Source organism: Ambystoma mexicanum, chromosome 6q (genome assembly GCF_040938575.1).
Source record: "Ambystoma mexicanum isolate Mex_15411 chromosome 6q, UKY_AmexF1_1, whole genome shotgun sequence".
Classification (NCBI taxonomy): domain Eukaryota; kingdom Metazoa; phylum Chordata; class Amphibia; order Caudata; family Ambystomatidae; genus Ambystoma; species Ambystoma mexicanum.
Genome location: NC_090937.1, coordinates 19,276,766 through 19,290,910, shown reverse-complemented (window position 1 = coordinate 19,290,910; position 14,145 = coordinate 19,276,766). Strand labels below are relative to the sequence as shown.

The window sequence follows — 14,145 nt, the reverse complement described above, 5'->3', positions numbered from 1 at the left end:
GCAATCATAAATACAACAAAACAAATGGGGTTGGGGGTCTGGGAGTCTCTCTACCAGCACGAACACAGCCCACTGACATGGTCTTGGGTGGGTGGACCCTGGGAGAGTCTCAACCAAGTCTTTAGCTCACTGTCCCTTTCACAGAGGAGAAATATCCCTGCATATCAGTCTTTCTCCTGCCCAGGGGCAGTCCAGCACCGAAATGCTAGGCAATTCTCCTCTGAACAAGAGTAACAGCAACTTCAGACATATTTTTCAGCCTAGTCGGGCCTCATCTGTGAGGTGGAACTGTGCCACTCTAAGAAAAGTGAGCAAGGGGGGTCCACGTCTGGATTCCCCTGGTAACTTAGGGTGAGACCCAAAGTTACTTGATATGCAAAACAAAGGGGGGTCTGGGAGTGTCTCTTTATGTTTTATGGGAGTTAAGTTTAAATCACCCTATGTTTACTAGGGTCTTCCAGACGTGGACCCCTTGCTCACTGAGCTCAGAGAGGCACAGCTCCACCTCACTGATGAGGTCCAACAAGGCTGAAACTCGTGTATGGGGTTGCTGTTGTACTCTTGTTCAGAAGGGAACTGCCATAGTATTTCGGCGCTGGACTGCCCATGTGGGCGGGACAAAGACTGATATACAAATGGGTATTTCCCATCTGTGAAACGTACAGTGAGCTAAAGTGTGGCTGCTGACTCTCGAGTTGGTACCTTCAGAAAGAACAGGTCGATGGGCCATGTTCGTTCTTGCAGAGGCGCACATAAATACAAAGTTGATGTATTTATAAATGCTGCGCCTTTGCTTGTAGGCAAGTCCAGGCAATTATGAATACTTCGCTGGCATCCGGCAGAGTTTTCATAATTGCTGCGCATGGGAAACTAGAAAAGAAAGAGGCAGCAATTATGAAAACTCCACCGGCAACCGGCGAAGTATTTATAATTGCTCTGACTTTCATTTTACGTTTTCTGTGCTTCCCTGGGCATGGGGAGCACCGAAAACGTAAAATGAAAGTGAAGGTAGCCTCCTCTCCATGTTCAGCTCTGCTCTGGCTGCAGTAAGTAAAAGCTCCCAGTAGGGGGCTTTTGCTCCTTTATTAGTGCTGCAAGAGCAGAGCTTAACATGCAGAGGAGGCTGCTTCAAATCACCAAAATGGATGCCACCATGTAAACGCTTTGAGCCTCGTTTGCTCAAAAGTTTACATAGGAACATTCTTTAAAAAGATGTTTAATATCTGTTTTTGATTATAGCCCATTTTTTAAGCCAATAATATTTTTGAGAGCACTATTCCTTTAACCTGTACACTGTATCAGATGCAGACATAAAGTCCATAAACAACATATAAAGAGGCAGTGACTCTTGTGGATATTTCTGCTTCAGGAGGGTATTAACAGCAAACATATTCATATTTGTTGAACACCCCCCTACTGAGGCCAGTCTGAAAGCTACAGAGAATATTTTTAGTCTCAACCCAGTTGTTAATTCCTCTTAATAGTACAGAGCAAAAGATCTTACTGGAAACATCCGTAAGTGCTAACAATCGATAGTTTGCTGGTATATCTCGCTGGCCTTTCTTAAACACTGGAATAAGTGGAGATAATTTCCAAGAATCTGGGATATTGCCACTAGATAGGGTCTTAACGATGTCTGCCTGTAGTGTAGGTTTTGATTTTAATATTAAATTGCACATGCCATCAGACCTGGCTCTCACAAAGATTTGAGATTTTTAATTATATTAAACAGATCTTCTACGTTGAATTCAATTTCTCCGGATGATTTTTTTTTTCCACTTGCCAGGCACTACCCACACATTTCTCAGTTAGATATTCTTTCTATGAGGTTTCATTAATACAAGAAATAACCTTATTTACTATATTTGCCAATTACTTAAAGTTGGCGCATAACTTCTTACTATCTGCAGAGCCCAGTACCTTGACCATACTTTGCAAACAACATTCCTGGCAGACATCCTATACCTTTTTTGCCAATTGAGGAACCAATTTTTCACTTTACTTTTCATCAGCTGCTTATTTGATGATGAAAGATCAGATGTATTTATCCTTCACAATTCTTGGCGCATCTTTTTTTTTCACACACACATGACGTCATGAGGCCTACCTACTTTTTGACCCTCCTTAAGGAATTGGCAATTCCCCATGGCATACAACTGTGTATATGATAAGATAGCCAAGATACAATATAGTTAGCACTACCCATGTGATGATAGACACCTTGGTGCTCATTCGGCCACCTTTTCACTTTGTCTAGATTTCTATCGGTCCACCCAAGCCTATTTCCACTGGTGTTAACATTCACTGAGTCGATCTTATCAAAGTGTTTATGCAGAACAGGAAGATGATATTGCAATGTCAATTTGGCATGATCATTATTCAACAAATAATATTTGCAACTCAATAGCCAGTTGAAACAGTTTTTCACATACATGAATAGAATCTAAATAGGAACATCTATCACCACTACGCCATATCGATGATGGGGGTGTATCCCCTTCGACTGAACCATTTAGAATGAGCAAGTCCAGATCTTCAAAAAAATGTATCCACCTTGTGGCATTCTTTTCTAGACACTTCTACGATGGAATTCAGGGACACTTGTGATCAGTGTGTTATTTTTTTTTTTTTGTATTTGTAAAGCGCCTAGCAGCCCGGAGGCATCAAGGCACTATTTCAAGAATGTGTTTTATTTACAGGGATGGGGTTAATGCAAAGGTTACATTAGTCAGTACATGGTTACAGAAGTCGAGTGCCTTACATTAGTCCGTACAAGCTTACAGTAGTCAAGTGCCTTACTTGTTAGCATGACGAGCAGAGACATATGAGGAATACATACATGTGGTATAGTCCATTGTGGCGGTTTACACAAACAGCATGGTTTTTATTGCTTTTCTGAAGACCGTGTGGGACTCGATGCCTCTGATAGAGGGGTGGTAGCAGGTTCCAGTTGGTAGCTGCTAGAACTGGGAATCTAGAGCCGCCTGCTCTAATCCTGAGGCTTTTAGGAATGGTTCGAGGCGAGATCCTATTATTGCGCTGGCGATGGTGAGGGAGTTATGCTGCGTTAGGAAAGGCCTGGTGGCAGTGATACATTTCGAGTGGTAGGCTGCTGCTGATGAGATTGCACTCACCAGTCTATTCATGGTTAGGTTTGAGTCCAGGTATACTCCCAGAGTTTTGACCGACTGGGATACCGGGATGCGGGAGTTGTCAATGAGAAAGGAGTCATATTGGGATACCATTTTTTTGATTGTGACCGGAGACCCGATGATAAGTAGTTCTGTCTTTTCACTGTTAAGGCAGAGCCAGTTTTCAGCCATCCATGTCTGGATGGTGGTGTAGATGGAATTTAGAGTTTTTTGGTCAGCCTCGTAATCGCCCATAAGATGGATGAGGACCTGCATATCGTCCGTGTAATTGGTGTATGTGATGCCCATCGAATCGAGGTATTTGAATAGTGACCTTGTGAATAAGTTGTACAGGGTGGGTGAGATGTAAGACCCTTGCGGGACCCCACACTTAATTAGATGAGGTCGGGCGCATGCTTGGTCTGAAAAGACTTTCATTGCTCTACCCGTGAGGAAGGATGCGAGCCATGCAGTGGCATCCGATGAGACATTTCCAGCCGTTGAGAGGTAGTGGCAAAGGGTGTCGTGGTCAACCAGGTCGAAGCCGCGGAGAGGTCAAGGAGTAGTAGGAGGGCCGGTTTGCCTACTCTGAGGTCATCAATTTGGTTCTTGAGATCCAATAGTGCGGATTCTGTACCATGGTTGGGGCGAAAGCCAGACTGTCGGAGACCAAGCAGATGATGAGCTTCTAGGTATTTCTGGACTTGGAGGTATGCTGCTTTGTCCAGAATCTTCAGAAGGGAGGGGACCATTGTGATGGGCCTGGAGTTCCCTGGTGACTTTGGATCTAGTGTAGGTTTCTTCAGCAGTGGGTGCACCCATGCTTCTTTGAGGCAGGAGGGCACTTGGTTTGATTTGAAAGAAGTGTTGATGAAGGCAGTGAAGAACGGTACCAGTGTGGGGGTGCTGTCCTTGATGAGCTGGGTCGTGCATGAGTCACCCTTACAATTGGAGGGCTTGATCGAGTTGAGTATGGTTAGGACTTCATCCTCTGTCATCGCCTGGAATGAAAAAGCTGGAATTTCGGATGGGATGTTCTGATATAGGTCAGATAGTTGTAGAGTTAAGGCTTTTTGGTGGCTGATGATTTTTTCTTGTAGGGCATAATTGACATCGAAGTGGATAGCAGAGTGGTTCGACCGAGGAATGGGGGTGATGACTGGGGTCGATAGCGGCAGTTGTGTTGGGCGATCCAGTCCAAGGTACGACCTTTGTTTTGGGTCAGTTCTAAGACTGCTTGTTTGAAGCCAAGTGTGGCGAGGGCCTTCTCAAGGGAGGTGGCATTCCCATCTGCGGGGTCATTGAGACCGAGATTCATGTCACCAAGGAGGATGGACATAGTGGTTTTCTTAAGGTTGTCGCCGAGGGCGTGTAGGAGTGCTTGGTCCTGGTGGGCGGTAGGTGACATGAGCGGTGATGGTGCAGCTGGGCAAGGGGTTGATTTTGATGAGCATGTAGACACAGTTATGGGATAAGTCTCCTTGGATTCTTCTGATGGGGATGGATTGCTTCGCGATCAGTGAATCCCCCCCTCCTTTTTGAGATTTCCGGTCTTGTCTAAAAATTGTGTAACCATCGGGCAGGTCAAGGGCAAGTGCTGGTCCGGAGGATTCGTGGAACCACATCTCACTAATGAATAGTAGGTCGAGGTTGGATGGATGTCTAGAGCATGCGCAGGAAGCGATCACGCATTGATGAGGGCACACTTGAGTATGTTTGATGTTCTTGGGCTCGCCGAATTGGGAGTAGGTGCAGTGGACTTGTCGTTAGTGACAACACCCGACTGGGGCATCCAATAGGTGGGTTGGTATCTATAGTAGGAACATCAATAATTGGGGTGGCAGTGTGGTCAGACGCAGTTTCGGAAGCAATATAGGTAGCGAACATCATGTTCAACAATAGTAGTTAAGGGAGCAGCCTTGATAACAATAGTGGTGGCGGACACATCATGTTCAACATTTGCAATAGTGGCGGCGTACATGTCATGTTCAACAATAGTAGTCATGGGAGCAATCTTGGTGGCAATAATAGTGGTGCATACATCATGTTCCACATTGGCAATAGTGGTGGTGCATACATCATGTTCAACAATGGCAGTAGTGGAGGTGCACACATCATGTTTACCATTAGCAGTAGTGGTGGTGCATACATCATGTTCAACAATGGCAGGAGTGGAGGTACACACATCTTGTTTGCCATTAGCAGTAGTGGAGGTGCACACATCATGTTTACCATTAGCAGTAGTGGTGGTGCACACATCATGTTTATCATTAGCAGTAGTGGTGGTGCACACATGTTCATCATTAGCAATAGTGGTGGTGCATACATCATGTTCAGCAATAGCAGTAGTGGGGGTGCACACATGTTCAACATTAGCAATAGGGGTGGTGCACACATCATGCTCAAAAGTAGCGGTGATGGTGGCTGTAGTCAGGGGGTTCATGGTAACGGTAATAGCTGTACCTGCAGTAGTGTCAATCAGAGGGGTAGTGGTAGAGATGTATCCCTTCTGCTTGGGGGAGATAGCGGTGGTGTGGGCTGTGGGTTTGGAAGGTTGTAGCGCTTTTTGTGCGTTCTGAAATGATTTTGGGAGGGCTCCTGCGTAGTAGAGCTGGCGGCCTGCGGGGTGCCACAGTTTATCCATACTAGGCGTCATGCAGGAGGGGGCTTCTGTGCTGGGGTGCCTTCTTTGGTGGTTTAGGGGGCAGGTACTGTGAGCGTTGCAGGTAGAGAGTGGCCATGATTTATGGGGGGCATGGTGGTGGTGGTAGGCCGGGGAGGGGGCTGCTGTCCGCCATGGAGTGGTCAGGACATGAAGTGCAGCAGAGGGGATGGTTAGCCTGGTGCACAGGCGTTCGTTTCTGCTGCACAGTGAAATGGGTACAGTGAGGCCAGGCGGGGCTGCTGTACGGGCGCGTAGGCGGGATAGCCTCCCCGCTAGTAAGACGGTGAGCCGCTGAGTGGAGGGGCTCTTACCTTGCATTGTTAGGCGCACCCTCGAGCAGCAGAGAGCAGATGAGAGCTCCGGTCGTGGCCTTTTCCCTGGGCCTTCGCCCTGTGGCTTCGCCTGTTGGTCGCCTCCCTCTACCTTTAACGCAGTAGGGGAGGGACTGGCACGCTCCATGGACCTATTGGGGCCTCGGGCCACGCCGGAGATATTCCGGCGGCATTCTTCGTTGCTGTATGTTGCTATGGCAACGGGGGTGGCCATTTTGGTAAGGCCAGACTCCTCGTGGGCCGTAGCCGGCGATTTCTAAGTAGATGCTGGTATTACCAGCTGGGAACACTCTGATGCCATGTTCACGGCTGGTGGGGTTCCTCTGCTCCTGGGCAGATGATGCTCTTGCAGCAGAGCAGCTTTAGTTGTTAAACAGTGACCGTTCAGATCATAACTGATAATAACATATAATAACATTAATGTCACTATCCATTGCTAACCTAACACCCAACAAGTTAAATACTTTAGTTGTATGTCCATAGAAAAGGAGCCACCAGGGGGGGTTGTATATGTTTATCAAAAGCAGCTTGTGATTGGTCTCAATTTGCACTTCCACTGCGATAACATTAGTATCATTCTCAATAATCCTGCGCTCTTTCAATTGCAAATTATTTGCTACTAAAATAGCCAGGCCGCCAAAAGGCCTCCCGTTTCACCCATAATAGCATGCTTCAGGTGTATTTTAAACCCATCAGATTGGGCATTACCTAATAGCCAAGTCTCCTGAAGTGATATGATATCAGCCTTACATCGATCTTTACAGGAGTCTTCTGATCGAAATAAGTGAGAATGTCATATGGTAGTCCAGGATTTAATCACTATACTAGATCAAGGTTTCAACATAATTGGTGGTAAAGAAGAGCAGAGCCAATCCCAGTGGGATTTTATATTCGGGTGGCAGCCCTGTGCAGATGTTTCCATTTCCTCTACTTTCTCGAAAGTCCCTATCTTCTTACTTTCTACCTTCTTTTTTTTTTCTGGTCATTCACAAGGAATTTTCTATTCAACTTGCAAACTAATTCATATTCCAATTTGTGGAGCGATTCCGAGTTTGCCCTTATTAGGCTGACTACTTCAGCAGAGCAACAGTGTACCTTAATTACATAACCTGGACACGGCCAAATTGTTCAACAAAACAGAAGTCACTACTTTTTATAGTCTATTAGAGGGAGAAAATTGGTAAGAATTTTCAGTAGTCGGCTTCCATTTATCGGCTGCTTTGTACTCTCAAACAGGCTAACTAGTGAATTCCATAAGAGGAAGAACAACGGCGGACTGTGCCAAGAGGGTCTGTTACATTGAATTGATTTTTACCTTTATTGACAACAGTCACAATTTCACTGTTCTGTTTCCTCTTGGCTCTATTCAAATGGAAGCTAGCAACAGTAGTTGCAACAGATGTGTCAAACGATGTTTCAGTAGCATCCAGAACACTTTGATCGGAATCATTTATTAATTATTTGTATGCTAACCCTATTTTTCCTTTGCGTTCCTTCGCGCCAATTAGTTAAATTAGTAATTTTGTTAGCTGCTCTTTTAGCTCTCCCTGACGCTTTTTTCCTAGCTCTTTTAGAGGCGGACTGATATTATATGGCATTTGTAACGCACCTATACACAAGTGTTTCAAGGCGCGATAAGGCAAGGAAGGGGGAACAGAGGGAGGACAGATACAACAATCGTACTAGGCCAAGTGCCATTTAGATTGTGCAAGTGCAGGGGGGGGTGGGGAGGGGAAAAGTGCCACAGGGGAGGGGGCAGTGCTGTACATGGGATCAAAACAATAACAAGAAGTGCAGCCGGCAGGTGCAAGGGTAAGTGCAGAAAGCAGGTGTCCAAAAGTGCAGGTAGGGGGACTACATGGTTACAGATACGGACCCAAATGCAGGGGTTGCCGGGAGGCAGTGCTGGTGTGCAACTGGGCGGGCAAGTACCTGGGCCCAAAATCGGAGCGTAGCCAGGTGACCAGTGCAGTATCAGACAGGAAATCAGCAGGGGAGTGGAAGAGAGAATGCAGAAGCAAAGAGGAAGGTCTTGAGGTGCTTCCAGAACCGGATATGGTTCTCTTAAAGTTTCAGAGAGGTAGGCAGGCTGTTCCAGCTGGAGGCCCCAGCTGAAGAAACAGATCTACCACCAACTCTTTGCTTAGAGAAGCGACTGACCCTGAGGAGTTGGAGTTGGAGGTGGAGGAGCAAAGAGCTTGAGTAGGAAGGTATTTACGGAGCGAGAGTTGGAGGTATTGCGGCTCCATGCCCCAGAAGGCCGTGTGTTGAATGCAAATACTGATTCTTATTCATCTCATTTTACGTTGGCAGAGCATTACTTCGAACCACCTCCTGGGATTTAGTTATGGCTTAAGCCTTTTTGTTTTTAATTCTTTGTTTTCCCATTCTAGATAATGGCACACCATCTTCCTCCTCATCACATCAATAACAAAAAACCAGCCTACAATCCAACCTTCAACTTAACCTTACATGTACCCTAAACCACTCCATCCCAGACTCTGACTCCTTTTAGCTTCTCTCCTCTCTCCATTTCTGAAGTGGAAAAGATCATCGCTAGCCTTAAACCATCCAACTGTTAAGGCGACCTTTGTCCTGCGCCCATTATTAAGGAAGCAGCTCATGACCTAGCACCATTCATCACTACGCTCATCAACTCTTCCTTTAGTTCTGGGATTGTACCTGACAACCTAAAGGATGCGTGGGTCATCCCTCTTCTGAAAAAACCTATTTTGGACCCCAGCATACCCACAAACTACAGGCCAATCACTACTGTCCCATTTCTACTAAAAATCTTCGACCGAGCTGCTTATCTACAAATTCAAGATTACCTTGAATCAAACAAATTTCTGGGACTTAGGCAATCGGGGTTTCGGCTTCGCCACGGCACTGAAACTGCCCTTATCGATTTAAAAACTCAGATCGAAGATCTAAAAGACAAAGGCAAACTTGCGCTATTACTTCTTCTGGACCTCTCGGCGGCCATTGATCTTGTCAATCATGAAATTCTTTGTCACCACCTCAAATCAGCGGCACACTTCTCAGACAAAGCTACTACCTGGATTAGCTCCTTCCTAGACAATAGATCAATGCGCGTGTTCTCTCCACTAGCAGCCGCCCCACCTGCACCTGTCTCTTGCGGCGTGCCTCAAGGGTCCTGTGTCTCACCCACGTTGTATAACATGTTTACTAAACCCTTTTTCGATATTCTGGACTATCTGGGTGTCACTTATACCAATTACGCTGACGACACCCAGATACTAATCCCTATCACAGGTGACTACACTACTGACTCCCTCGCTATCAATGCCATCTACCAGGTCATCCAAGCCTGGATGGCTGAACACGGACTCTGTCTAAATGATGAAAAGACAGAGCTCCTCATTCTTGGTTCGCCACAAAAACATACCAAAATTGACTCTGCGTTTAAGTCCTTCACCATTGATGGGAATACTATCCTAACTGCCAAGGCACTAAAACCGTAGGGATCTACATTGACTCGACCTTATCCTTGACCAGACAAACCAATTCAGTCTCACAGCCTGTCACCCTTTCCTCTCTACAGCTAATTGTGTGACCCTGGCTAGGACCCTTGTACTATCAAAGGTTGATTACTGCAACGCCCTTTACCTAGGCACTAATCGCTGTAACTTAAATAAGCTACAAATTGTCCAAAACAATGCGATCAGAGCGGCCCTTAACATTCCCAGGCGCCAACACATAGCTGACACTAGACGTAACCTTCACTGGCTCTCAATCCCACACCGAATTTCCTTGAAAGCTCTGGCTCTTACCCATAAATGCCTTCACAACCAAGCTCCCTGTTACCTGGCCAACAGATTTGCCCTCCACAGCTCCACTAGACCTCGCAGAATGGCCCAAGCCAACTGCCTTGTCATCCCACGATTCAATCTCCAAAGATCAGGTGGAACCAGCTTCCCCATCATGGCAGCCAAATTATGGAACTCACTCCCCAATGAGCTGAGAGCAGAACCCTCCTTTCTGAGATTAAAACACCTTACCAAAGTTTGGCTGTCCTCCCAAGACATCTAACACTGGGCTCAATGCTTAACTGGTACTTTGACGTACCCTTGTATATACACTCTGCTTGCCTTCTTATTGTTATTATATTGCTTGCAAACTTTGTAATATACCTATAAACCTTGTAAGTACTGCCCTGTCTGCTTTCATCATGTTGTATCTAAGAGATGCGCCCGGTTGCCCCTGGGCCAGGTGCGCTATAGAAATAAAATAAATATAAATACAAATCACTACCCACCAAAATCTCTACCTTTGTTGATTCCAGTACCTCAGCATGATCCACTGGTAGGACTTCATTGGGTAGTACACCATTAGAGGCAGAAGTAGTCTGAGATTGAGGCAACCTCACTCCATTGTCTGGCTGTGCCCTTTTTTGTTGGAGTAAATCAGCCAAGCAAATCCAATTCTTTTGGACATGACCAAATATGTTGTGTTAATTTCAGCAGGATCTTCAATGCAAAACTTGTAGCCAAATTCTGTGCGTCCTGCTCTTTAAATCTTTCATTAGCCATACTATCAAAAAAACTTTCATCAATAATCCCAGAAAGTCGAGGTGAAAAATAGTCTCACAAAGGGTAATGACTAACCTCAATGACTGTTTTTTCATTCGTATTTACAACAATATCAGTATTATGCCATCCAATTTCAGAATTCATAATCTCACCCTGTTAACACAATTCAACAAAGAATTATTATGATCAAATTCTGCCATAGTGCATACTAAAGCGCTATTCAAATGTTCGCAAACTTCCGGTGATGAGTGGACAGCAGCTATTCTAGTTGAACCTTTAAAAAAGTCTGTTATCTTGTCCATTTTTGGCAATTCAGTTTTTGAGGTGGTTTCCATACCTGTAGTTGCTGTTGACTTTGCACTTGCTGGAGTTTTACTAGGTTTTACAGTTTTACCAATCGTCTTTTGTTTTGCATTTCTTAAACTCATTTTTTCAGGCATTTTGCACTAGCACCAAGCAATATTTAATTGTCTCTATGCTTGAACAACTGAAGCAGCAAAAATGACTTGTTAGCCCCACAATTGGTGCTCTAAGTGATGTTGTAAAAAAAGTTCTGCAAGCAGCACCAAAGCCAGTAGGACCCGCCGGCAATGCTTTAAGAACACTAATAGTCAACACTTCTCAAGCAGCTCAAAGGCCAATAAGCCCCACAGTCACTGCTTTTATGAGAACATTGTTGGAACTGCTGGTGCATCTCAGAAGCCAATAGATGGCACAGTCACTACTTTAAATGCTCGTATTAGCGACACTTTGCAGTCCATTAGGGGTCACTTGTAGTAATTATAGATCAAAAAATGTTTTTATTTAAAAAAAATCCACACAGCTAGGAGCCTGTGGCAAATGCACTAGAGCTTGAGAGTGGGGAGAAATCGATATTGTTCATACGCACGTTGTTTATAAATAAGATGCAATCACTGGTTCCATCCAATAGTGGAAACGGATCGCTTACCTCTTTTAGGAGATCCTTGGGTAACCAGCAGTTCAGGCTTACTATGACCAGAAGAAATACAAGTGGACCGTAGCTTCCCCGTCTTCTTACGGTGAACCACACTCTCTTGTCGCTCTCCCCAGTGCGATAGCGCAGCACTGATCAGTTTTGGTAGTGCGCACGTTATGGTCACACCTCCAAGAAAATATCAGACACGATAGACCGACTCAATGTAACAGCTCCACAAGCCACGGTACACCACACTCTCCTGCCGCACTCCCACCTGGTTAATGCTGTATCACAACTGACTATACCACTGGACAGCAAAGGGAGAACTTTGAAACTACGATTAAGTAAGTATTTGCTACAGGACATCATACTAGAAATCCAACATCAAAACGTATCATGAAATTGACTCCACGGTTGACCAGGAGTTGGCTAAAGATACTTATTTTCAATCTTGCCTTTGGCAAGCCTTGAAGTAGTCACCCTCGGGCACACTATATCTGTGAAGACTCTGAAGCCGTGTGCTTCGATTATCTCCTGCATCACTCAAACTGATGCAGTCATGTTTCAATCCTGTTGTTTTTCATTGTCCCCTGCCTACCACTTACCTGTTCCTGAATGTGCCAAGGCTTTACCAGGACTATTTTTCCTACCCTTTTCTTCCTCCGCTTAGGGAGCCATGAAGCGACTGTTTGCGGGTAGAACCTTACAAAACTACCAAATGTATTAATAAAAACTGTAGACTGAACCCTAATCGATGTACATTTTTTGTTTTTAAATCAGAAGGACCGCCTATGTAAATGATCGACATATATGAAATTGAATAAATATTTTTGGAATTAACCGTTGCAAATTTATTTTCTCTATAGGAGTTGGATGAATTTTGGTGCTATAAAGCACTGCTAATGGAAGTTACTAAAAAACTGACTTACTGTGTGAAGACGGAGCTCATCCCTCTCATGGAGGTGACCGGGGTTTTGGAGGTTAGTGACAAGTTTACATATATGGTATGTAGTGAAAAAGAGTTGGGAAGTTCCACATTGAAAGAATGATGAATCTAAAACGTGTAACAATGTTTGCTGCGGTCATAAATAGTAGATATCTTCTGTGGGATTAAGCAAAGATGTGAAACATTAATACAACTGGGACTGCATTATCACAATGTCAATCCCTGTGCAAATAACGAATGGTGCTATTTGCTCTGAACATGCCAGGCTTTGTTACCAAATTCACTGCAAATGCCCTTCTCAAATTCAGAATGCACGTCTGCTTTTGCTGGGGACATGCATCCCCATATTTTAAAATGGGCATGCTTGCATGCAAATGAGGGAATTCATTTTCCCCTTGTGGCTTCTCCCATTCCAGTAGCATGTGCAAGGGCAAAGTGGATTTAGGGGAAAGTGCTAAATGCATGGTACTTGGGGAGTGGCTTGACATTTAGCTCCTAGCCCCAAACCCCTTATCCCACTACTGCCATTACAGAAGAAACATGAAGGGTCTGTAAATGATGGTGTTTGATGGGGTTGCCTAGGGGAATGGGTGCCGCCACAAGCAGGGTGATGCTGGGCCAATGGGCACATTGTCATTGTAGATGTTCCTATCCATTTAAGGGAACAGATGAGGTGCTGTATGGCAGAGCTGAAAGCGCCTGCATGCTCAGCTCTCCTCCAAAGCTGGATGGAAGCATATGCAAATGGGAAGGAGAAGGGCCTGATGCAAAAAAGATGCAACTCAGGTGGTTAACGAGTCATTTCATTAGATCTGCACATACATACACCAAAGGCTGGTTATGCTGAGAGAGTCCTTTTGGAGGGTGTAGCAAGCAGAGAGTGGGACCATCCATGGGGAGGGGCTGACAAACCTAAATTGCACATCAAATCAAGGCTGCAAGCTATCCCCAGAGGCGTTTCACATCAGCCAAGTTGTGTAGGGAGAAAAATCTGCGTTCCCTTATGCCAGACAGGCGGGAAGGCAAGGGTCTACCCTCCCCAGTGTTTTGGTGGTTCAGGCCTCGAGTGAGGGATCCCCAGCCCCTCCGTACTTTCCAACCTGTCGGATAATACAACATTTTGAAGACTTTGGCAATGTGTTTTTTTGCTTCAAGCAGGTTGGCTCTGCACCCAATCAATGTATCTTGTACCCTGTGCTCGTATATTTATTTTGTGGGGTGGCTAGCAGTGAGTAAGTGGTTACCTTTAAATAGTGCGAAAAAAAACGTAATTGACTCTAGTCTGATAAACCTACTTCTCCACGCATGCAGGTTGTTTTTCAGCTTTTGTTGGTGGATTCAAAGAAATCTGCTGAACAAATTATATACAAGGGCTCAAGGTTTCAGTGGATTTTAGGGTCTGGCCTGCTGTCTTTCTCCAATGTTTTTTTTTTTTTTTATTTGTCCATCCTCTCCCAAGCGTGTTAGAGGGTTCCTCAGACAGATGAGTGTTGCAAGTAGTTACCCATTTTTAATGTATTCCCTTCGTCATGGAGATCTCCTGAGAAAACTCCATGTTTTTATTTGCCTCTTCAAGACCTG

General features: G+C 45.0%; 1 protein-coding gene across 4 annotated transcripts in view; it reads left to right on the top strand.

The window, feature by feature from the left end:
- Positions 1-14,145, top strand: part of HELQ (helicase, POLQ like) — a 938,511-nt gene that overhangs the window by 817,021 nt on the left and 107,345 nt on the right. For 3 of the 4 annotated variants that reach the window (XM_069630384.1, XM_069630383.1, XM_069630386.1), the window contains one exon: positions 12,485-12,598. The exons of the other annotated variant lie outside the window; for it this stretch is intronic. In XM_069630384.1, the coding sequence (XP_069486485.1) occupies positions 12,485-12,598 (114 nt within the window). The remainder of the gene's footprint in view (positions 1-12,484; positions 12,599-14,145) is intronic. 4 annotated transcript variants of the gene reach the window in all.